The sequence below is a fragment of the Bicyclus anynana genome, chromosome 4 (assembly GCF_947172395.1).
Source record: "Bicyclus anynana chromosome 4, ilBicAnyn1.1, whole genome shotgun sequence".
NCBI lineage: Eukaryota > Metazoa > Arthropoda > Insecta > Lepidoptera > Nymphalidae > Bicyclus > Bicyclus anynana.
Genome location: NC_069086.1, coordinates 8395613 through 8421745, shown reverse-complemented (window position 1 = coordinate 8421745; position 26133 = coordinate 8395613). Strand labels below are relative to the sequence as shown.

Below are 26133 nucleotides of genomic sequence, written 5' to 3'. Positions count from 1 at the left end.
GGATAATAATGAATCAAAATATAACGAATGCAAACTACTCGTAGTTGATGTCAGAGAAAAGTAAAAGAAATAAGTATATGGAGCTTTATATTAAACTATAAAACGCCTGCGACTTAGTCAATGCTGTCTATTTAAAAAAAAATTAACAGTTTCATACAAAGTTCTCCCTCCCATTTCCCTTATAGTAAGACTTTCTAGAAATCCTTTATCAATAAGTCTATACGTCTACAAAAGGAAACTTTTTACGCTACAATTTTCTGATTGCCTATTGTCTCTAGCTACACAGAGTCTACGTTGTGTAGCTAGAGGCGTTATGTTATGGTTTCATGACGTGCCATGCCGTTCCAATATAGACGTGTCATGAATTACGGCCAGTTTCTTCATCGTAAGTAACAGTCAAAGTAACGTCATAAAGCAAAAGTGACGGTCTTAATCACGGAAAAATAAAGTCTTCTTTACTACATAAACTACTTTTACTGTTACTTTAGCTTTACATGAAGAAACTGGCTGTAATGTATTACATACGTCATTGATTATGAAGGAGTATATTAAATAAGCTAAATAATTAACGTGAATTAATAATGAATGACCTGTTAACTACAGTCAAATATTTAACTCAAATATTTAATTCAAATATTATTTATTATCAAATAAAATTACTTATTGCTACACCAAAATATCAACTTATCTAAATTTTCATTCAATTTATTATGTTTTATGTCTGGTTAGGGACAATGAAATTAGAGCCCTATAGAAGGGTACGCGTTAAGAGACTCCTCAGGGAGATATTCGTACAATTTCATTAGGGGATGTTATTGAATATCCGCAACCACTTTGACACTGCGGCTGTGGGAACTAGATTTAAGTAAGTAAGAGTTAAACACAACATTTTGTTGATAGAGTACAACACAACTGTTGGTGTGTGGATATCAAATTAAATTAATTACGAAAATAACACCATAACACTTATTAGTAACTCAACAGCAGTTGAGAACACAAACAACACTTACTTTTATATAGTTTCGCTACAATTGCCTGGTTTAGTTCATATTCCCAAGTTTCGAAAAATCTCCTTTTTTGTAAATTCTATGGCATCTAAAGTAGCCTCAATAACTTCATATCGAGGGATTGGTGTACTAACGCCTAACCCTTCTCATTCTCAGAAGAGACTCTTGCTCTTCAGTGAGCCGATTAAGGGTGGTGGATGATGATGATGATGAATATAGGTATATTACTAGCGGACGCCCGCGACTTCGTTCTCGTGGAATTCAGTTTTTAACAAATCCCGCGGGAACTATGATGTTTCTTGGAATGAAAAGCCAATTTGTTAATCCAGAAAAAAATCTATTTAACCGACTTCCAAAAAGGAGGAGGTTCTACGTTCGGCTGTATGTATGTTTTTTTTTTTTTTTTTTTTTTTTTTTATGTATGTCCAGCGATAATTCCGTCATTTGTGGACCGATTTTGAAAATTTTTTTTTCGTTTCGAAGGGTTTGATTCCAGGGTGGTCCCATTTTTTTCATGTCAGGATCTGATGATGGTATCCTGGAGAAATCGAGGGGAACTTTCAAAAATCGTAGGGACGGCTAGTGCGTTTGTTAATGTTTCCATAAGGTATTTTAAACCACTACAATTTTATGAAGGTCTGGAGTTGGTCTGATGATGGAGCCGAAACACAGACGATGGAACTCGTCAACGATTTACAGCTGGTACCTTTTGTTTGGGCTTGATTTATTTGTATTGATGAGAACTTTCCACCTGGATGGGTTGTGACTGTATTAAGGGTCTGATGATGAAGACGAAGGACAGTTAAGAGAACTCCTCAACGGTTCACAGTAGCTACCTTGTGTTTGGACTTGATAAATTTGTATTGATGAGAACTTTCCACCTAGATGGGTTGTGACTGTATTAGGGGTCTGGTGATGAAGACGAAGGATTGTTAAGGGAACTCCTCGACGGTTCACAGTAGCTACCTTGTGTTTTGACTTGATAATTTTGTATTGATGAGAACTTTCCATCTGGATAGGTTGTGACTGTATTAGGGGTCTGGTGACGAAGATGAAGGAGAGTTAAGGGAACTCCTCGACGGTTCCTTGACCTTGTGTTTGGACTTGATTGGATGAGAACTTTCCAACCATATGGATTGTGACTGCATAGGGGGTCTGGTGATGAAGACGGAGGACAGTCACCTTTCACGTTTTTCTGAATATTCATATTACGAGTGGATAAAGGGGGAGTGAAATTTTGTATATGAGTTAAGGTAGTATTTTTAAAATTGGGATTGTAGGACCTAGATACTTATCATAAGAAACGTTTCAACTAATTGCTTATTAATTTTTGTTCATACTCAGTAGGTGTGCTAACACTAAAAATTAAAAAATAAAAATTTTAATAAAAAAAATTCAACCGACTTCCAACTCAAAAATTAACCTAAACTAAAAAGCAAAAAATAACATCTTACCTATGTGCTACCTTCTGATCAGTTTGAAGGCGGTGCCAATCCAGTGTAATGTTTTAATTAAAGCCGTTTCTGAAAGAAACAAAGAAACTTTGTAATTTAAACGGCTTAAATTAAAACATCACTGGCTTGGCACCGCCTTCAAACTGATCAGAAGGTAGCACATAGGTAAGATGTTATTTTTTGCTTTTTAGTTTAGGTTAATTTTTGAGTTGGAAGTCGGTTGAATTTTTTTTATTAAAATTTTTTCATTCCAAATTTCAGCCAAATCAGTAGCCGCAGCGCAAAGCAGGAACAAACATACAAACTTACACACAAACTTTCGCTTTTATAATATTAGTGTGTTAATATTTAAACCCGTCAAATGCTTTGAGTTTTAGCAAGACTGACGATAAGCAACTCATTTTTAACCGGCTGTAATGTATGTTTTTGTAACAATATAATAATTATGTAAGTATCTATAATAATTATGTAAACTCCAACTTACAAGTTGGTTCTATATTAAAAAAATAATAATATTCCTTCCAAAATGAATTTAATTATTTCGAAAATGACGCATTGTTTACCGAGCATTACTGACTGGGGTCACGTTATTGGTTTCCACAGGCGCTCCTAAGCAGAAAATAATCAACTTTTTTATTCAACAGTAAATCTTCCAGCTAATAAAGTCACCCATTCACCCTTGCTGTAATCAATGTCTAATTCCGTATTCGCAGCTTACGATAATGATAAACGACAAACTTTATTAATTCGATCTGCTCGGATTAGACAATGCCGCGGAGGGTAGGTGGAAAAAACAAACGAATTTTGCAAGGGATCCAGCGGCGGGGGATCTTTTAAAGCCCTCTAGGGTTTTCAGTTGTGAGAATACGTGATTTATAAATACCAACGATCAACTTTAATTGTTGATTTAGTATTTTATGAATATTTCGAGATTAGTACACCAACGATTATAATTAGTAACGACTCAACGATTTAGAAAGTCTTTTCAGAGTCGTTGTTGTCCAGGATGCTTACCAGGATCCACGATTATTAAAACTAAAACACTCGAGGAACCTAGTCAACGTGCTCAGATGAAAAAATAATAAGTAAAAAAATAAAATAGTTTAATTTCGATATTAAGAAATATAATCTAGCTAGTTCGCTGATAACACTCCCATGATATGCGGGCTACAGGGGGAAAGACTGCGCGGGTGTGAAATCGTGCGTGCCGGGAAGTGACGTGCATCAGTCGTGGGTTTTTAATCATCATCGTTACACGCCCCCCGGCCCGCGCGGAACTTCGGGATTGCTACGAACAAAATTGCCAAGCTATAATGATGACGACGACAATTTAGCGTTTTCTTTGTCATTCTATTGTGTTGGAAAAAGTTTCCTTAATTAAATAAAATTAAAAATGTTTTGTACATAAAATTAAATAATATACATATAGGTAAGTACCCAGGTAATTTATTAATAGTAACCAAAGTAAAATAACGAATAGAATAAACATGGTAGGTAATTTAAAAAAAATCAACCATAAAGAGACAACCCTAGCATATCAAATCTCTATGTCAACACACAGGGGCTTTGTTGTGCATCTAGGGAAGTAAGCACTCTTTTTCAATAAACGTAAGCAGGAGTAGATAGATACCTACTAGTCGCTACGTAAATTTCAGTTTAGGTACATAGACACTTTCTATGTCTACGTTACAACGTAGATGTATACGATCTAAGATCCGGCATTAGAAATACATACACTCATTCATTAGTGATATAAAATAAATGATAGATAACATAAAATTGAAAATTTTGAAAACCCCCGAAGGTCATGAAATTATTAATAACACTCTCGATAATGTCACCAATATTCTCTTTCAGTGCGCTTTCATTTGTGAATATTTGCACTCGAGTATATTTGCAGATATTCGGTTATTCTTTGCACTTTCATCCCCCAAAACCCCCTTGTAAACGGCTCAACCGATTTTCATCAAACATATTTAAGAACACTCGCACATAAGTCACCTTTCAAATTGATTTTAAATAGCTTCATCCGTTCGGAAGTTATAGTGCCTTTAACCACAGATAGACAGACAGGCAAACAGACACGACAAACTTATAACACCTTTTCTTTTGCGTCGGGGATTAATAATGTTCACAGTGAATTGCAAATAGGTTGCCTAGTTAAATTGCGGCAAACACATTTGTCATACAAAATCTTCGGTCAAAACGATCGGCATGTCATGCACATCGCGATCAACACATCAGTTTTATTGCATGCCAAACCGATAGCGCTGCACGCATGTAGGCTTATTGATAGTGGCTAGCATAATCGAGCTGCAATCTAAACTGCTAATATATTAATCTCTTACCTAAACCTCAAGGCTTACAGCGACGCTAGAGTATTCATCGATACAGTCGAGTAAGTAGGTACAGACATGTTTTCTGTGATACAGATAAATATAAGTAGGTATAACAAGTCGTATGATTATCACGATACACGTGCTTTTGATTTTTGTATCTTATCCGTTACCTAAACGGTCACACGGGAATCACACGTTTCATTGCTGATTATGTATACCTATCTATGTAGATCCATCTTCTTCTATCCATCCATCTATGAAGATCTTCGTCTTCTTTTCTTATACGCACGGCTAGAGTTTGGAATAGTGGCGTAGCATGCTATAGAGGGGCATTGTATTAAGATTAGTTAGGGGAAAATTTAGAGTAAATATTTCTCACTTATGAAACACAAATGCTAGCTAGTTATTACTTTCTTCTTGATACGTATATTCAGTTAGTAACAGATCAAAATAAATATACCCTATCTTGACTTTATTTTCAACAAATTAAATCATCTAAAGTTGTGAAAAGAAGGCGATTAAAATTTTTCTAAAACTTCTTATAGGCAATAATGACAAGACTGATATCCGTACCTGTACCATCGAAATCCTTAGGGCCTCTGTATTCCGGGAGCCCCGTATCATTGACACAGTTGATACGCCGGTAGCTAAGCCCCTGGTATACCCAAGTCTCTGTTTCCTGAGTCTTATAACTTGGGTATCTTTAAAATAAGAGTGAATAGGCAACTTCTAGGCAAGCGTTTCCCATCTTAGACTGTATCTACATCTATCATGTTAGATCATGGTCAAACACGAGCTTATTTGCATAAAAAACGTTCCCAAGGGACTAGCTTGACCATGGTAAGGTGGCAAGGTAAAGTTATAATAATTTACATGACGGAGGTCCTGGGGTCGAACCCCGGCTGAGCCGATTGAGTTTTTCATTGGCAGAAAATTGAGAAAATTCTTAGATATGCAGGTTTCCTTACGAAGTGTTTCCTTCACAGTTTGAGACACGTGATATTCAATTTCTTAAAATGCACATAACTGAAAAGTTACCAGCCATTTTAAGATGAGGGGCATGTCCTGGACCGGTTTCGAACCTACACTCTCAGAATCGACGGCAGAGGTCATATCCACTGGGCTATCACTGATTTCATACTCGTATTTATATGGTATGGAATGGTAGGTACTCGTTTGTGTATAACGTATTACTAGTCTATACTAATATTATAAAGCTGAAGAGTTCGTTTGTTTGTTTGATTGAACGCGCTAATCTCAGGATAGCACATTTATCGAGGAACATATATTATCCCCGTATTCTTAAGGGAACGGGAACCACGCGGGTGAAACCGCGCGGCGTCAGCTAGTAGCTAATATTTTCTAATCAAAAACTCGGTATTCTAGTTGATACGAGTACCTACGTGAGAATAATTCGATACTTATCTGTCATGCACCACTTAACTATCCAGCCTTATCAGTATGTTGTAAGTACAGTCAATAAAGAAATTACAATTTAAATAAAAATGTCATTGAACTCTTTGTAACAAAAAAGTAAAAGATACCTAATTAATTAAACAAAACAACGACATGTACCGTACCTACAAACTAACCATAATAGGTAAATAAAAATAATTATAGTAGACTGTATAAAAAATAGTTTTTATCCAATTTCTTTCCATTCTTACCTTTTTAGTCCTTTCCTATTTCCGTAATTGCCTAATCAAGTTACAGTTTTTCAAATTTTTTACTTACTGTTAAAATGTTAACTAGGTTTAAAGATAGCCGTTGTTGATCACGATCAGTGTAGGTGTAACATGAAATAATAGAATACCAGTAAAATGAGGCCATGGAATTTTTCAAAATGTCTAATAGTTTCGACCTAAAATACTACCTCGTGCTACCTAAGCTGAGATGTCAAGTTTAATGCGAAAATAAGTGATAATAATTAGATTTGACAACATTATTGTTTTATTATACCTACTTCAAAATGAGATTTGTTCCAAAAAAAGTTAAACCTAATATAATTTTAGCCTTAATAGAATTAAATAACCATATAACCTAATACCTACGTGTACATATGGTGCCTACTCACGAATCCGTATTCAAAAAAGATGTAATTTATGAATAAACTAGATGCCTAATTACCTGCTTCATACGATAAAGATATTCAATGTTATGAACCGGAAAATATCGACGTAAGTATCGCTGTGATTTCCTCGTGCCTCTTGATAGTTACTTCCTTTTCATTTGGACATAAGTATTGTTGTCTATCAGACGGTTTTATTCACGTCAAAGTAGTAAAGATTGAAATAATTTCATTAACAATTTACTGCTTGGCTGTAACTGTTACATGTGGACAGGTTTTTAAATGTCAAGAGTTCGTGAATCTTTATTTCTCTAAAGTTACGATACACAGTGCTTGTGTTCAAATCGGTAAGTTATTATTTACTTAGTTTATATTCGTTTTTTTTTATTGGATTTCAAGTAAGTTACTAGACTTAAATAATCGCATTAACACCGCTGTATTGAGTAGTAATAACGTACTAAAGTCATTAAACATGAATTAAAGAGAAAGTGTTTTACATAGATAGGTAGGTAGCACATCATTTATGCTAAGTTTTATGTAATTATCTGTTAACTTACGATCTCTTTGTTATCATTACGTTATCCGTTTGTTAGTACTTTATTTAATATAATAAACATATTATTGTGTCAGCTTAAATACTAAGACAGTTTTGTTCACTCAGATAATATTCTTTGACTACATAATTACAAAGTAGGTACTTCATCCAATTACCTACTTTAAAGTTACTAGACGGCTAGAAAACGTGATCGTAACATCTTCAAGGATTTCTATTTAAATAAAAATAGTTTTTAAGCATACCTAATGCTTTACATAAAATCATTTATTGTTTCGAGCGAGTAGAGCGTAAAATAATTCTAGTTATGAATATTCAGGTACGTTCTATTTTATGTTTTGTAAGTTAAGCAAATAATAATTTTCCTATTTTTAAATTGCAGATCAACACAAAAATGTTGAGTTTTGCTGGTGTTTTGGCGCTTCTGGCAATTGGAATAGTGGCAATAGTGGTTGCAACTCCGGCAAAATCGACAACTGGAAAGTTTCAATCAAATGACCGTGGTCCTGATTCGTGTTCCCCTGTCATTATAGCGCACCGAGGTGCAAGCGGCTATGCACCGGAACACACACTTGGTTCTTACGCATTAGCAATCACGATGGGTGCTGATTACGTTGAACCTGACCTTGTGATGACTAAGGACGGACAGCTGATATCAAGACACGACAATGAATTGGGATTGACAACAGACGTCGCTAATCGCACAGAGTTTGCAGACCGTTACCGGACACAAACAATTGACAGTAACGCAGTGAGTGGTTGGTTTACTGAAGATTTTACCTTAGCGGAAATCAAATCTTTGAGAGCAATCGAACGGATTCCAGACACAAGACCAGGTAATGCACGAATGGACGGTGCGTTTCAAGTGTTAACATTTCAGGAAATCATTGATCTGGTAAAAAGTTTACAAATCAGCCAACGGAGAACCATCGGTATTTATCCCGAGATCAAACATAGTAGCCATTTCAAAAAGTTAGGATTACCAATGGAAGAGCTAGTTGTTAACACTTTTCATCAGAATGGATACCGTGATTCTGATGCTCCAGTTTATATTCAATCATTTGAAATAAATAATTTAAAAGAACTTAAGAGAATTACAAATCTCAGACTGTTGCAGCTATACGACAGCAAATCTCTACAACCTGCTGACCAAGTTTTGCTTGGAGCTGATATTACTTATGGCAACATGTCCACACCAGAAGGACTAGCAGAAGTTGCAAAATACGCATCTGCAGTAGGACCTGACAAAAGCTATATTATTCCCCGCAATGAAGATAACAGCTTAGGAGACCCAACAAGCTTTGTCGCTGATGCTCATGCTGTTGGGCTAAAAGTGCACCCTTATACATTCCGTGCTGAAAACACGTTTCTTCCTAAAGAATTCCAAAGCGACAACCCTTTAAAAGAAGCCAGAGGAGATTTGACAGGGGAGCTGCAAAAGTTTGTTGAAGCTGGAATCGATGGTCTTTTTTCAGATCAACCTGATATAGCATTGCGTTTTCGTGGACCTTGTTTGTGATAATGATAAATGATAAGAGCTAGTGATATTGCAGATGTAGTATAATACAGATAAAAGTCCAGCTAATGAAATTTAAAATTAAAATTAAAAAATATTTGAAACTTTAACATTGGAACAAACTTTTATCAATGAATAATTATTTATAACCTATTTTCAACTACAGAATAGTGTAATCAGACATTCAGTGGGTTGTGAGATAAGAACTAAGATAAAAATAACAAATCATGTTTTTAGGAAATTTTGTAATTAGGATTTGAAAGTTGTAATTAATTATTTATAATAAGATAACATAGCTTATTTGATAGCAAATATTTTTCATAATTAATAACTATAAATGATGGACGGACGCTTGTTTGTAATATGTGTGTGTTTTATTTTAAATGTGTCAAACGTTGCTACCAAACAAACCACAAAATCAAACAGACGCGGAGCTGATGACTGCAAGCCAACCGTGGTTGCTCATCGAGGAGCTAGCGGCTATGTGTCCGAACACACCCTCGGCTCTTACGCTTTAGCCATAGATATGGGAGCAGATTACGTTGAGCCAGACCTAGTTGTAACACGTGATGGACATATAATCGCAAGGCATGAAAACCAACTAGGAGTCTCGACTGATGTAGCTCAACGTCCAGAATTTGCGTCACGACGACGAACACAAAGAGTTAGCGGAAATCTTGTGAATGGATGGTTTTCAGAAGACTTTACACTTGCTGAAATAAAATCTCTGAGAAGCACAGAACCTATACCACTTATACGAAAGCATAACGCTCGAATGGATGGATCCCTAGATATACCAACTTTTCAAGAAATTATTGATTTGGTCAAAGCTCTGGAAACAGTTAAGAATCGCACTATCGGTATCTACCCCGAATTGAAATATAGTAGTCATTTTCAACGCCTGGGATTGCCGATGGAAAGGAAAGTGGTTGACATTTTTCATAAAAACGGTTACATCGGAAAGGGAGCACCAGCATTCATTCAATCTTTTGAAGTAGATAATTTGAAGATGTTGAAAAAAATTACTGATCTAAGATTAGTTCAATTATTTGACGAAAGATCTAAAATACCATACGATCAGTCGTTACTAGGTAATAATATAACTTATGGACAAATGGCAACTCCGAATGGGCTTGCAAATGTAGCCAAGTATGCATCTGCTGTAGGACCTTCCAAAAGTTACATCATTCCTCGGGATCTCTTTAACAATTTGGGGCAACCAACAAGTTTCGTTCGTGATGCGCACGCAGTAGGTTTGCTAGTGACACCGTGGACATTCCGAGCTGAGAATTTGTATTTGCCCAGAAGATTTCAGAGAGGTAATAACCCTAATGATTTTGGAAATCTGGAAGGCGAAATTAGGGCTTTCATCAACGCCGGTATTGACGGTTTTTTTATCGATCACCCTGAAGTATTAGTTCGCGTTAGAGGACCCTGTTGAGTTCCTGTGCACATTGCCAAGTGTTAACTTACATGTACGAAAGAAAGTAATTATGTACAATAAACTGTTTTGTGTATCGAATTATTATTATCTACCTACTACTGGACACCCTCACCTTTGTGTGGGTGGATTTTCATCCACGTTTATCCAGAAATATTTAGTAAATATTCCGTTATTGTTTTTTTTATTGTAACCTATTATTTATAAACTTACCTGACTACATTTTTGAATACTTTCTTTTTTCTTAAACCAATGAAGCAATAATACTTTTATACTAATTACAATAATACTTTTATAAAACTGGTACATCCTACAAAGATAGTATCTATCTCCTTCCTATCGTCATGAGACTGAGAGAAATAAAACAATTGTTCCTATTCATATCAAAGCTTAAAAAATGTTACTTAATTTAAAATATCACTCAATTTATTACTATTACTATTGATTATTATTATCTAATTGAGTGATAACTATGTATTTAGTATCACTCTATTAGATAATTATTAAATTTTTGATGACTCTTTCTGCTTTTAAATCAGTTTTTAATATATTTATTTAACTACCTCTGTAATAGACTATTGGACGCCCGCAATTCCGTTTGATTGAAACTATGTTTTTCATAAATCACCATGGATTTAAAAGTAAAACTTTTTCCACATGCTTGACTTGAGAAGTAAGGTAATTAATGCGTTACGAAAAGTGTAATCGGTCGAGGCGAACGAACATTGAGAGGGAGAGCTAAAGAAGTTTTACTTTAGTCGTGTTGTTCGTAAAAGTCACACTCGTCTACGTCCATTCCAAACTTTAGCCAAGTCGGTTCAGCAGTTGCGGTGTGAAGGAGTACCGGTACATAAACACACATGCATTTACACACAAACTTTGGCTCTTAAAATAATTATTACCATTAGTGTGATGTTTTTTTTTTTATTATTATTTTTATGGTAGGTAAGTGATGATGCAATCTAAGATGGAAGCGGGCTAACTTGTTAGGAGGAGGATGAAAATCCGCACCTCTTTCTGTTTCTACACGACATCGTACTTACCGGAACGCTAAGTACGTATTTGTCGGTAGGATGGTAACTATTGTACATGACAAAGTTGGTATTTTTAATATAAGTGCTGTGTACTGTCCCCCGAAGCATAAGATAGTAGAAACAAATTTCACCAACTACATTAAATCTTTGGGACCAAGATTCTTAGCAGGTGGGGATTGGAATGCAAAGAACCAATGCTGGGCTTCTAGATTAACTCTAACAAGGGGTAGAGAATTAAAAAACGCAATGGACAAAAACAATGCTAAAGCGCTTAGCACAGGACAACCCACATACTTTCCTGCTGATTCCAACAGAAAACCAGATCTTCTGGATTTTTTCATCTACAAAGGTTTTACAGAACACTACTTGAATGTTGAAAGCTGCTATGACACATCAGATGACCACTCACCTGTCATTGCTACAATCAGTACGACAATAATTGAAAGAATCCCTAAACAGCATCTCTACAATAAGAAAACTGATTTGTTTGCATTTAGTGAGTATGTTAGTGATAACCTAAACCTTAACATACGTCTAAAGACAGAGGAGGAAATTGAAATGGCAACAATTAATTTCACAAAAATGGTGCAAAAGGCATGTTGGCTGAGTACTCCGGAGCTCAGAACTAAGAAAACAGCATTCCAAAATGTCCCAATGACAATAAAACATAAAGTACTTGAAAAAAGGCGTTTAAGAAGAATATGGCAAAGTCAAAGAAGATCAGTAGATAGAACTAGACTTCAGAAAGCGATATTCGAATTAAAGACTTATCTTAAAGATATAGAAAATGAAACACTTCAGAACAAGATAGAGTACATGTCATCAACGGGTAATAATGAATATTCATTATGGAAGGCTACAAAATCGAGTACAAGTCCGAAGACTCAGTCACATCCCCTAAAAATAGATGGAAATACCTGGGCAAAAACAGACTTGCAAAAAGCAGAGGTATTCGCAAAATTCCTGGAAAAAATATTTACGCTAAACGATAGTGACGAAATCTACAACAATGAGGCGGAGATTGATAATTATTTGGGTAGCGACCACCAATTGAGTCTTCCTATCAAGAGTTTTACTACAGCTGAAGTTCTGAGAGCTATAAAACATCTTGAAAATAGAAAAGCACCAGGCTTCGATCTAATAACTGCAGAAGTTCTTAAAAATCTACCAAAAAAAGCCATTGTCTATCTTACAACCCTCTTTAATGGTATACTAAGAATATCATACTATCCACAGACCTGGACAATATCACAAATAGTCATGATTCCAAAACCTGGAAAAGATCACTTCTTAGTATCATCATACAGACCTATCAGTCTCCTACCTGTGTTGTCAAAGCTTTTCGAAAAGTTATTTCTACAACGTCTAAAAGTACACATTTCCAAGGAAGCTCTCATACCAGACCACCAATTTGGCTTTAGGGAGGGTCACTCGACTGTAGAGCAGGTACATAAAGTGGTCAACAAAATAAGAAAGTCTCTCGAAAAGAAAGAATACTGCTCGGCGGCTTTCTTGGACGTTCAACAGGCTTTTGACAGAGTGTGGCATAAAGGCTTATTATACAAAATAAAAAAGGACTTCCCACACAATGTTTATGCTCTGCTGAAATCTTACTTGGAAGACAGAATATTCCAAGTTGTAGAGGGTGACGACAGTTCTGAGTTTTACGAGATCAAGTCAGGCGTCCCGCAAGGATCAGTGTTGGGACCTGTGCTCTATACGCTGTATACTGCTGACTTACCTGATACACCAGGTATCCTCACTGCAACGCTTGCTGATGACACTGCGGCGCTAAGTAGTAACTCAAATCCTAAAGTGGCATCACAAAAACTTCAGAGCCATCTAAATAACATAGATCAGTGGATGCGAACATGGAGAATCAAGGCCAGCGCGTCCAAATCGACTCACGTCACATTTACACTTAGACCCGAAAATTGTCCAGAGATAAAGCTTGGTAAAGAGACTCTACCACAAAGCAATGAAGCCAAATATTTAGGATTTCATCTGGATAGAAGGCAGACTTGGCAAGCACACATAAAAAAGAAGAGTGAAGAGCTCCGTATTCGCACAAGATCGTTAATGTGGCTACTCGGCCGTCACTCTAGACTATCGCTTAATAACAAAGTACTAGTGTACAAGAGCGTTCTAAAACCAATCTGGACGTATGGCTTAAAGTTGTGGGGCACAGCCAGTCATTCCAATATAGAAATACTCCAGAGATATCAGAACCTAGTATTCCGTACAATATTAAATGCTCCCTGGTTCACTAAAACAGCGGACATGCATGAATATCTCGAAATGCCGACAGTCAAGGAAGAAATAACAAAAAACACAATAAAACACAAAAGCAGACTACTAGAGCACACAAACAGTCTTGCCAAATAGCTAACAACGCCTGGTAAGACAAAAAGGCTAAAGCGATCCACCGTGGAAGAGTTGTGTGGTGGACCAACCAATGTATGACCATAACACGAAGAGGCGCTTAATGTAGCGACCTCCAACCTAAAAAACATCCTCTTCTATCAAAAAATCAGTTTATAGTCGACTGACTGATCACTGATGGACTTAACTAAACAAAAAAAAAAAGGATGGTAACTATAGTGTGTTTTTTCTCTACAGAGACAAAAATGACGTTTCATGTGTTGCCTGATTTTTATATGCAGTAAATAGGGACGTCACAAAATCGATATTCAGAAATTAAATGATTGCTTAGTATCGATTTGTCAGCTATGAACCAAAAAATTTATTATTATTGATGAAAATATTTAACTAATTTACGATTTTATCAATGTACCTACTCAATAAATTGTATTTATAATTCGATTACGATGAAAAGTATTTATTGCAAACTATTAATCATTGGATAGTAAGTATAAAGTAATTTATAAGTTGTAAAAAACGTATAAGAATTATTATAGGTATGTTCATTATCATCGTCATATCAGCCGATGGACGTCCAATGCAGGACATAGGCCTTTTGTAGGGACTTCACGATACTGAGCCGCCTGCATTTATATTAGCTAATACCTGCGACTCGCTTGATGTCTTCAGTCCACCTAGTGGGGGGTCGATCAACAATGCATTTTCTGGAGCAGGGACGCCTATCCAGCACCTTGGGACCGTAACAACCATCGACTCTTCGAACTATGTGCCCCACCCTTTGCCACTTCAGCTTTGCGACACGTTGAGCTATGTCGGTGACTTTGGTTATTGATATCGTAATTACACATTTTGTACATTTATTTTATTTCTTATGTATAATGTATTATTTTTATCGATTTTAATCGAATCAGAATCGTTAGGACAACCTTATTCTTTATATGCTGGTCACATTATTTTTATGTTTGACGTTTCTAATTGTCATTTCAGTCTCTGCTTTAAATAAATAGACTTTAGCTACGGCCAAAGCCTCCCACCAGCCAGCCAGACCTGGACCAATTAAGAAAACCTCAATCGGCCCAGTCGGGGATCGAACCCATTTAGTATCTCTGTATTCAATGTTAAATTCTTTTTGCAGACGCAGCTCGCAACTTAATAAAAATTAAATTAAAAAAATACGCATTTCACAGACAAGAACGCTGCATTTCGATTCAATTTCAAATTTTTATCAAACATAGGCATTACAAATGTACTCGTACCCGCTTATGACCAATAATTTTTCTATTTATGAATAAAACCTTCTTTGTTTTAGAGATAATAATTTATGTTTTTTAATTAATTTGCAGTTTTGATTGTTATTATTATTTTTTTTTTAAATAAGTAATAATATATAATTATTTATTTATAAGTATTTTATATATTTTTAGTTTATTAGCTTATATTATATTATATATTTTATTAATAATGATAGATTTTACTGATATTATTAATGATGATTATTTTTCCTGTTCTTCTGACAACGAAGAGTTTCATAGTGCTGCCAGTAGTTTATCGTTCAATAGTGATTGTTCTACAGGTGCGCTGGATGCCAAACTGAAATCTCTCCTAGTAAACAATTCTCACTGTCTCAATTTTGCACACATTAACGCACAGAGTATTCCGGCACATTTTTCTGATCTTCTCGCATCTTTTAGTGACGTTCAGGTGGATGGAATTCTGATATCTGAATCCTGGCTAAAACCTTCCCTTCCTACTTCTCTATACACCCTTCCAGGTTTTACACTAATTCGCAATGACAGAAACTGCAAACGCGGAGGAGGTGTATGCATGTACCTCAAAGATAACATCACTTTTACCGTGATCACTCAATCTCCTAATACTTACTCGGGGAATTTTGAGTACCTATTTATAGAAATTTCCTCTCATCATACCAAAGTTCTTCTTGGTGTTGTCTACAGTCCTTCTATGAATATTAATTACTTTAATGAGTTCGATAATATACTCGACGATTTGAGCCCTTCCTATGAACACATAATTATCATGGGAGACTTAAATACTTGTTTATTGAAAAATGACCACCGATCTCTACAATTGAAGTCTATTATATCTTCAATGAACCTGAAAATTCTACCTCTTTCTGCTACTCATTTTTCCCCGCATTGCACTCCATCCCTACTGGACCTCATTGTTGTTTCCAAACCTGATAAAGTTCTTGTCCACGGTCAATTAACAGCTCCTTTTTCTTACCATGACCTCCTTTTTTTAAGTTATAATTTATCATTACCTAGACGTAAAAGTAAGATTATTCTGCGACGGAATTACCAGGGGATTGATCTTGCCTCTTTTAATGATGATGTATCAAAACTCGACTGGTCACCTTTGTACAGTGCATCGTCTATAGATGACAAGGTTGGAATACTTAGCTCGACTCTTATTCGATTATTTGACTCACATGCACCTATTAAACGTATAAGAGTCAAACATTTTCCGGCCCCTTGGCTTACTCCGACAATTAAAAAGCTCATGGCTAAAAGAAACAAAGCAAAAGGTCTTTGTAAAAAGTATCCCAGCGATGACAATGTAGCTGCCTATAAGAGATTGCGAAATCGCTGCAATAGGATGTGCAGAGATGCGAAGCGCCGTTATATTTTTTCCCTTATCAAAGAATCCTCATCTTCACAATCCTGGAGGTTTTTCAATTCTCAAGGAATTGGGAAATCATCTGTTCCCTGCAAACTTTCTGTAGACATTAACTCCCTAAATAAACACTTTTCCACCCCTCCAATCAAAATCCCTTCCACAACTAAATCCCAAACTCTTCAAAATTTGGCTAGTGTCATTCACAATTGCGATGACTTCATCTTTCAGGATATCACAGTTGATGAAGTTAAAAAAGCAATCCGCAACATCTCCACAAAAGCCGTTGGGTGTGATGGCATAAGCCGAGACATGCTTAGCCTCATCTGTGAGGCTATAGCACCAATTATCAGCCATGTGCTAAATTTTTCCCTGACCTCTAAATGTTTTCCTACCGCGTGGAAGCTAGCCCATGTTATCCCTTTACCTAAAATATCTAACCCTTCCTCTTTCTCGGACTATCGACCTATTTCTATATTGCCCATTATCTCAAAAATCTTAGAAAATGCCGTTTTTAGACAACTCTCCTTCTTCCTTTGTCACAATAATCTTTTGAGTTCATACCAGTCTGGTTTTCGTCCAATGCACAGCACCACCACCGCACTTCTCAAGGTCACCGAGGACATTCGCATTGCTATGGATAACAAGAATCTGACTGTACTCATTCTTCTTGATTTTAGCAATGCGTTCAACTCGGTGGATTTTGATGTTCTCCTCGGCATTCTCCACTCTTTAAACCTTTCACCGCCTGTAATTGAATGGTTCAGGTCGTATCTTTTTGGCCGACGGCAGAGAGTCAGCTTTGATGAAACTCTTTCTGAGTGGGCAGACATCTCGGCTGGCGTACCCCAAGGTGGAGTCCTGTCTCCTCTCTTATTCTCCATTTTTATAAATCAAATCACCAAAGTAATATCCTCTCACTATCACCTCTATGCAGACGACTTGCAACTATATAGGCATGCTTCTGTCACGGATCTTGTTTCGGCAGTGGATATTGTTAATGTGGATTTGGTAAATGTGAAGAAATGGGCTGATGCACATGGCCTACTTGTAAATCCTGGAAAGTCGCAGGCCATGATTGTAGGAGGTCGACAATTACGGAGTCGTATTCATTTTAAAAATTTATCTCCTATAGTATATGACGGCACACCAATACCCTTGTCAAATACAGCAAAAAATCTTGGGCTGAAAATTGACTGTAACTTATCGTGGTCTGGCCACATAAATGAGGTTAGTAGGCGGATCCATTTTTCGCTTCATTCCCTTAAGCGTTTGCAAAATTTTCTTCCTTTTCGTAAAAAAAAAGTAAAATCTTACTTGCCCAATCCCTTCTCCTTCCTATTCTTGACTACGCTGACGTTTGTTATTTAGATGCGACAGAGGAGCTACTCGACAAACTCGATCGACTTCAGAATTTGTGCATCCGATTCATATACGGATTGCGCAAATTCGACCGTATTTCTTATTTCCGTAATAAACTGAAGTGGCTCCCTATTCGTCATCGCCGGAATATCCATATACTCACGACGCTGTTCAAAATCTTAAATACCTCTTCTCCTTCCTACTTGCGGGAGCTCTTCCGCGAATCCCCACGCCGTCTCAGACCGGTGCGTTCGTGTGTAAAATTAAAATCTCTATCTGTGCCTCCCTATAACACTGTTTTTTGTGCTAAATCTTTTTCAGTTATCGCAGCGCGTCTGTGGAACTCTCTACCAGATACCATTTTCAAAAAAAACCCATCAGTTGATACCTTCAAACATCGACTTCGTGAACACTATCTTTCTTTATCATCATAGATATATTATATGTATGTATGTATATATGGACATAGCAGTCCTGCAACACATAATGAACGATTTGCCGTGGTCTAAGCAAGGTATTCGAATAAATAATAACTTTCTGAGTCATCTCAGGTTTGCCGACGACATCATTTTATTTTCAGAAACTCCAAATCAATTAAATATAATGATAAATGACCTAAATCAGGCTAGCATAAGAGTTGGACTAGAGATGAACCTGGACAAGACGAAAGTCATGACTAATCACAACACAGTACCTATCTTGGTAAATAACATCCCCCTCGAATATGTAGAGAAGTACGTCTACCTAGGCAAACAGATTTCGTTTAGCAAAGATAGAAATATAGCAGAACTAGACAGAAGAGTGGCGATAAGCTGGAATAAATACTGGGCTCGTAAGGAGATATTTAAATCGCAGCTTCCGCTCACATCAAAAAAGATAGTTATGGATTCGGAAATACTACCTTGTCTCACTTACGGATGCCAAACCTGGACGCTTGAAGTTAAAGCAAAAAGAAAAATCCAGACTACGCAAAGAAGAATGGAAAGAAGTTGCTTAGGCATTAAGTTGAAAGACAGGGTGAGAAATGAGGACATCCGTAATAAAACAAAAGTAACCGACGCCTTAACTTACTGCCTAAAAAGGAAATGGCAATGGGCAGGTCACCTGCCCAGATGTACTGACAGAAGATGGACTGAAAGAATACTAAAATGGGCTGGTCCAATAGGCACAAGAGCGAGAGGCCGCCCAGCTGCTAGATGGGCAGATGAGATAGAGACAATAGCGGGAGTGAAATGGCAAGCTGCAGCCAAAGATAGGGAAAAGTGGAAAGCATTGGAGGAGGCTTTTACCCTTAGGGGGTCCATATAAAACTAGAATTTAAAAAAAAAAAAAAAATGTAAATATAATATACTTAGATAAAATATATATATATGTATACCTACCATTTGAGAAATGTAATATAAGAATGTGTTAGTTTTTAGGTTTATATGGAATTAAATAAAGCTCTATTATTATTATTATTATTATTATTATGTATATATGTATTTAATTAGTTATTATTTATATATAGTATTGATATGTACTGTTATAATTTATATATTTATTTCAATTTATTTATTAGTGTTATTTTTAATGTATTTAATATTATTTACTTTTATTATTTATGTATTAAGTATAATATGTTTCCTCACTTTTTTTTCTGTTGTACCTATCCATTTCTTTTATTTAAAATCTCTCCCACTGCCAAGGGTCACTGGCAGAGATCTCTTATAGAGATAAGTGTTTCCTTGTATACTGTTGTTCTTTTTACTTTTGTGTGTTACTAATATTGGTACAAAATAAATTAAAAAATAAAAAAAAAAAAAATAATTATTGTGACACTGTTACATGTACATATATTTACCCAAGATTTACCCACTTTTAACTTCATTTGTCGTCTGTGCTAGAATAAATATTTTTTTTGGAGATGGTTGTCAATTGTCATAGTCTGTGACAAGGCCCTTATTGGCGTAGCCGTAGCATAGACAAGCAAATGGGCGCTATTGGTGAACAAGCTGTCATTGTCAAAGTCAATGTCGCTATGACTTTGGATTATTATATATTTGTCAAAATTTAAGATCAATCAAAACCAAAAGTCGAAACGAAAATTGAGAAAATTTTACGAAAATTTATTCTTGTGACAATATTTCGAAAATCTATTTTATTTTTATTAATATATCTGTCTATAATAAAATTATAGTTTGCTCGAGTGATAGGCAATAAATTCAACTATATTAACCGTCTATGATCTGAAATATGAGCCAACACAATACATAAATTATCCTTTTCAGAGATGATAAGGCAATCATTAAAATTCCGTAAAACAGTTACTATAGTTTGTGTTTTATCATTAAGTAAGTGCTTAAAATAACTTGTTCAAGTGCCTTCGAGCTGTTAAACCATGAATACAATTACACAGATGTTTACTAAACTACTTGCTTAGTGGCTACATATTGCAAAAAAATCCCCAAGTGCAGGTACATAATATTGTTGTTATTTTGCAGTTATCTTTATATTTCTTATTCTTAGGCGAGACAAATTGAATAATATTGATATTGAGGGACACCAAAGACTAGATAATACACAGAACATCGGGTATCGAGATTTTAATAAAATGCCAAAGAAAGACGACAACAGACAAGAAGCCGCCGAAATGGATATAAATAATGATGAAGCTAAACAAGAGCTGCAAGAAGCCAAGGCTCGACTGGCACAATTAGAGAAAAAAATAGCCATATTAGAGGGTAGAATACCTCAGAAGTATCCTGATGTGAAATATCTTGGGTACAAGGAAAGAAAAAGAATATTGGTAAGAGATGTTTTTATTAAATATCTTATAAATCTTAGGTCCATAAATTATTTGTTACTTGTTGAGCTATGTCAGTGACTTTGGTTCTTCTGCGGATCTCCTAATTTCTGATTTGATCGCCCGCTGTGTGACTCTGAGCCTTCTTTTGAGGCCCATAGTTAGCGATCAAGTCTCGGAACTCTGCGTTAAACTTGATGTAAACTTTCAAGTCTAGGTCAAGTTAGTGATTGAGTCAAATATAAATAGACAGTCATAGGTCAAGAGTCTATTGGCCAAGATATTAGGGTGAATAAGAAGTTGCTTCTTCTATTTTTTGGCTAGACCCCTAACTTCATCCTTTGTTTGTGCATTGGAAGAGTAGTTCCTCATTCGTGATAATCCACAGCGAGTTGGAAATAGTACACAGGATTTTATTTTGCAAGTCTTATCTTTTGGTACATTTTTTTTTGTAAGTGTAAGTTTAACCATGTCATGGAATAGTTGTTACAAATTATAATACAAATGTATTTATTCGATCTACTACTTATAGTGCTTCAAAATATCATAAAAATCCTTTTGCAGGTAACAGGGGGCGCAGGATTTGTTGGTTCTCACCTTGTAGATGTTCTGATGACCCAAGGCCATGAAGTGATTGTGGTTGACAACTTTTTTACTGGCAGGAAAAGAAATGTTGAACATTGGTTTGGGCACAGGAATTTTGAAATGATACATCACGATATTGTAAACCCATTATATGTAGAGGTAATTAATAATTAAGTTCTCTATATATATAAAATATGTTTCTAATTTAATGATATAAAAATGTTTAGGTTTATATTTAGTAGTATATACACATACCATTCTTATAGTGGCTTGAACAATAATTAGAATATTTGATTTGTATTGTTGCACTAATTCTTGCAAGGCTGTTATGAAAAAGTAAATAGAAAATACCCAAAAAACACTAATTCTTGGAAGGCTGATATAAAAAAGTAAATAGAGAAAACCAAAAAAAAAACAGTTTAAAAAATTTAAATCAGCTTTTTAAATCTTATAAACTGAAGATTGTGTGTGGAAACCTCTGCCTGAGATTTCTGTTTTGTCTCCTAAGTAGTATATTATATGCTGGCTCATATAATATAACTTATATGGCTGGCCCACAGTTTCACATACAATTACATGGATCCAAAAAGTAGCCTTATAATATCAGTTAACTGTCTCTTTTTGAAGTCCAACTAAGAGAGTTAGCCAGATAATTGATTTTTTAAATAACTACCATGTATAAGTACTCTCATACATGTTGAGTGAAATGCCGTTTTTACTCTTTGCTTCTCAGTTTTTGCTGAATCAATGCAACCAAATCATCAATTATCTATAAACCACTTCCCTCCCAAACTTTTGTACATCAAGATGTTTTTATATGTTGTGATAAGTGATGATCTTTCACTTTTATATAAATATAGATAGATAGTCATCAATTGATTATATTTATATGATTAAAAGCAATTAAAACTACAAACTGTTTAGACCTATATCAGTATATTGTATCAGACATTGATTGACTATCTTAAGTAAACATATAACAAAGCTTCTACTGCTGTAATTACAGCAGTGTTGTGACAATTAAAATTAATGCATTGTCATATTATAAGTATCTTGTAATGTAACTGTCCAAAATGCAGTTAATATTTATAATAATGTTTTGATTTTATTTATATTTGCACCAAGTTATGCTTCCTGTATGGAAATCAACGAGTAATTGCCGTTAGCAAGATGAGAACACCCAGACACAATATGATTGAATTCCCAGGATGATGACACACTCAACAAATGTCTAAAATGCCATCTTTTATCATATGTTTCCTATATTTTCTATAGTGTTGTGTTTTCTGATCATTGCTATTGTTTAACTTTCAGGCAGATGAAATATACCACTTAGCTAGTCCGGCAAGCCCACCTCACTACATGCAGAATCCTGTTAAAACTATCAAAACAAACACATTGGGGACAATCAATATGCTTGGTAAATATGATTTTTTTAAGGGACACACTTTAATTACTTGAGGTTTGCAGGATGGCATCACTGAGCAGAAACTCACCAATTCTCATGAGAACAACTTGAAATTGGGAGCTCGATAAATGTCACACAATGTTTTTACTAACTGTTAACTTGTTAACTGCTACTCAGGCTATAGAATATTAAGATTTTTTTTCTTGGTGGTGAATATTTTCCTCCCAAAAACAGTCTAAAATGGCAAAAACTAATATCAAAATGTCTCGCAAGTAAGTAGTTAATTTGTGCCCCCTTATGGCAGGAGTCCACAGATTCGAATTGTACGTATCCGGCGAATCGCATCAAATGGATTTTAGTATTCTACGTATAGAAAGTCATACAAGTGCGTCCACTGATCCGCATCGTAGGTACTGATTGCCTCGAACGGATGTTATCTACCGTAAAATTAAAAATCCGTTTGATGCGATACGTCCTATACGTACGATGCGGATGTGTGAACGCCTGCCATTAACAGATTACGATTTTAATGACTTACGAGATCAACAACATCGATGTTTATCACAAATGGAATGCTGATTAATCGATTTTTAAACCTAGTAACCAATCCATTAGGTATAAAATTGATTAAAATTGTATGACTCATTAGAAATTTATAAAACATGGTTCATTGTAGTAATACATGACATTCCGTTCACATTATACGCGTGTATCGTTAAGTGGACGACGATAAAATCAGCAGTAGTTTGGCAAACGTTAATGTTTTAATGGTTCTTCTCTTTGATTACAAGATTACATATTTATAATATCACTAACTGACGCCACGCGGTTTCATTCAAGTGGTTCCCGTTCCTGTAGGAATACGGGGATAATATATAGCCTATAGAATTCTTCTATAAATGGGCTATCTAACATTGAAAGAATTTTTCTAATCGGACCACTTGTTCCTGAGATTAGCGCGTTCAAGCAAACAAACAAACAAACAAACCTACAAATAAACTCTTCAGTATTATAATTTTAGGAAAGATTATTGATTATATTAATTCTGTCTGTCAGTAAATCTGACAGACAGACTTAATATCCTTAACTTTTTGAAGGCTATACCGCTGAACCAATTTTGATGAGTTTTGGGAGATAAGGAAGACATTGAAAACAATATAGGCTCTTACTTGTAGCAAAAACTAAAATAGAAGGGGTGCAATAGCGGTTGAAAGTCCTTCATTTTCAAGTTATATTTATGACATTCATCAATAATAAAAATGTTGTTTATTTATAAATTGGCTGTCTTCTACCACAATTTTAACAATATGACATAGTATCTTGAAAATTGTTAACTTTAGGTCTGGCGAGAAGAGTTGGAGCCAAGATTTTAATAGCAAGCACTTCAGAAGTATATGGAGACCCTATGGTGCACCCACAGCCTGAATCCTATTGGGGACACGTGAATCCTATAGGTAAAGTAGAAAAAATTATGTTATTAAAAATTTTATTTATATTGCACCAACACTAACATCACTTAAAGAAGCACCCTAATGATCTGGCTGTAGCACTTAAAACAATATCCTACAAGAGACGCCTAAAAAGAAATGATATACTTTAATAGTGTCGCCGAAAAAGCCTTCCGGGTTAACTAAAATATATATATAAAGAAAGGAGTAGATGGTTTGCTGGAATCACGCTCCAACTGCCAACATCACATGTGATTCAAGTTGCAAAACTGAATGCAGATTAAACTGGAACAAAAAAAAAATTGCACCAACATAATATAGTTTTTAGCTGTATGTTGACAATAGAGGGTTCAAAAACCCATGAAACAAGTAAAAGTTTCATTTAGAATTACTACATAAATAGATGAAATGCAACAAGAAATATTATCTATCAGAATATTTCTGCTAAACTAACGTGTATTCCGCGATTTCACCTGCGTATTTTCCGTTTCCATGGGAAAATGCGCCTAAGTTATAGTCATGACACTCACAAATGGGTTTCTATTGGTAAAATCGGTTTAGTAAATGCAGAGATTATACCCTACAACATCAAAAATCTACTTTATCTCTTTATAATATTAGTGTAGAATATTGATCATAAATACGTCAAAGTAAGATCAGACATTGTCTATTGTTATTTTTATAAAAAAAAACAATAATTCGTTTATTTATTCCAGGGCCAAGAGCGTGTTACGATGAAGGCAAGAGAGTGGCAGAGACTCTAGCGTACTCCTACGCTAAACAGGAGAAGGTAGATGTGAGGGTAGCTAGAATATTCAACACATACGGACCAAGGATGCACGTCTCAGATGGACGAGTTGTATCCAACTTCATTATGCAAGCGATACAAAATCTAACTATAACCGTAAGTTACAACTTGTATTTTCTAATAATTACTGTGAGTTAGCATAATTACATATAAATTAGTATAAACTGTATTTTTGCATAAATTCTAATTTAACTACAGATACAAATTACAACTTCTTTTCTTTAAACAAAAATCCCTGGCCTTTTTACTAATCCCGAGATTTTAAGATCAGAGACGAAATATTATTAGCATTCCATGGATTCACCGTCCAGATGCCGGGTCAATCGCGTGGTAGATAGAAAAACTCCGAGCATAGTCAAGGTTTTGTGACTACTGGATGTAGGGTTAGGAATTCCTTGACAATCAATTAACACTCTCCTCCTTCCCTTCTTTCCTTTAGATTCTAATATAGAACTTGCTACAGTTCTAGAGAAGCCAAGGTCTTTAAGCAAGTTATAGAGATTTTGTTGGTAATCCTCTCGCACCTATTTCGACGGGGACGACGACGGACAGACAAACTACATAGCATATATATTTTTTGATTTAAATAATCCTTTCTTTAGAAATTCTTTTGAAAACAACATTATGCAGTTTTATTTGGTACGGTTTTCATATTATAATTTGAATATTATAACCTTAACAATTTTTGTATGAAAAAATCTGAAAAAAATATTCCTTTAATTTTTTTTAATATAACTGGTTACTAGTAATCTTATGTTTTGCAGGTGTATGGCAACGGGAAACAGACCCGATCGTTTTGCTATGTATCAGATCTGGTGGACGGCCTCCTAGCTTTGATGGCGTCCAGTTATACTTTACCTGTCAATATTGGAAATCCGGTAGAACATACGATAGAGGTAATATCTTTATACAACTACATTATTATTTGAGATTGTCATTCATCCCTACTTTTTTTATTCTTTACAAGTTAGCCCTTGACCACAATTTTATCAGATGGCAAGTGATGATGCAATCTTAGATGGAAGCCGATTGTTAGAACAGTAGCATACGTCAAAGTTAGTGAATTGGCCATCAGTAGGTGATTATGCCTTTAATATACCTAATATAAACTGCCTCATTGGTCCCGTAGTTAGCTAGTTCAGCTATGGACAATGACATCCAGGATTGGAGTCCTGGGTCAGGCCAACAAAAAAAAATGTTATTGGGATTTTTTTTACCAGAAATATCTTAATAGCAGTCTGTAGTTGCGGAAGTTAGCGGTGTGGTTACACCCCCGTGCTCGCAGAACACGTAAAGTCGTCGGTCCTGC

The 26133-nt window shown here is 35.4% G+C and overlaps 3 protein-coding genes across 3 annotated transcripts; all 3 read left to right on the top strand.

The window, feature by feature from the left end:
• The first annotated feature begins 7028 nt into the window (after window positions 1-7028).
• LOC112045652 (uncharacterized) lies at window positions 7029-8940 on the top strand. The gene is made up of 2 exons (XM_024081923.2): window positions 7029-7215; window positions 7804-8940. The coding sequence occupies exon 2, from the start codon at window positions 7816-7818 to the stop codon at window positions 8938-8940; it is 1125 nt and encodes a 374-aa protein (XP_023937691.2). The 5' UTR covers window positions 7029-7215; window positions 7804-7815.
• Window positions 8941-9273: 333 nt separating this feature from the next.
• On the top strand, window positions 9274-10600 carry LOC128198053 (glycerophosphodiester phosphodiesterase, periplasmic-like). The gene has a single exon (XM_052881210.1). It carries the CDS (start codon window positions 9275-9277, stop codon window positions 10376-10378), a length of 1104 nt encoding a protein of 367 aa, XP_052737170.1. The 5' UTR covers window position 9274; the 3' UTR covers window positions 10379-10600.
• Window positions 10601-19832: 9232 nt separating this feature from the next.
• Window positions 19833-25719, top strand: LOC112045669 (UDP-glucuronic acid decarboxylase 1; the record flags this gene model as incomplete). Its single annotated transcript, XM_052891551.1, is given in 7 exon segments — window positions 19833-20123; window positions 20274-20578; window positions 21140-21319; window positions 22475-22580; window positions 23909-24022; window positions 24733-24920; window positions 25589-25719. Coding segments are annotated over 7 exon segments (1085 nt in total), but the record flags the coding sequence as incomplete, so codon positions are not given.
• Window positions 25720-26133: the final 414 nt, after the last annotated feature.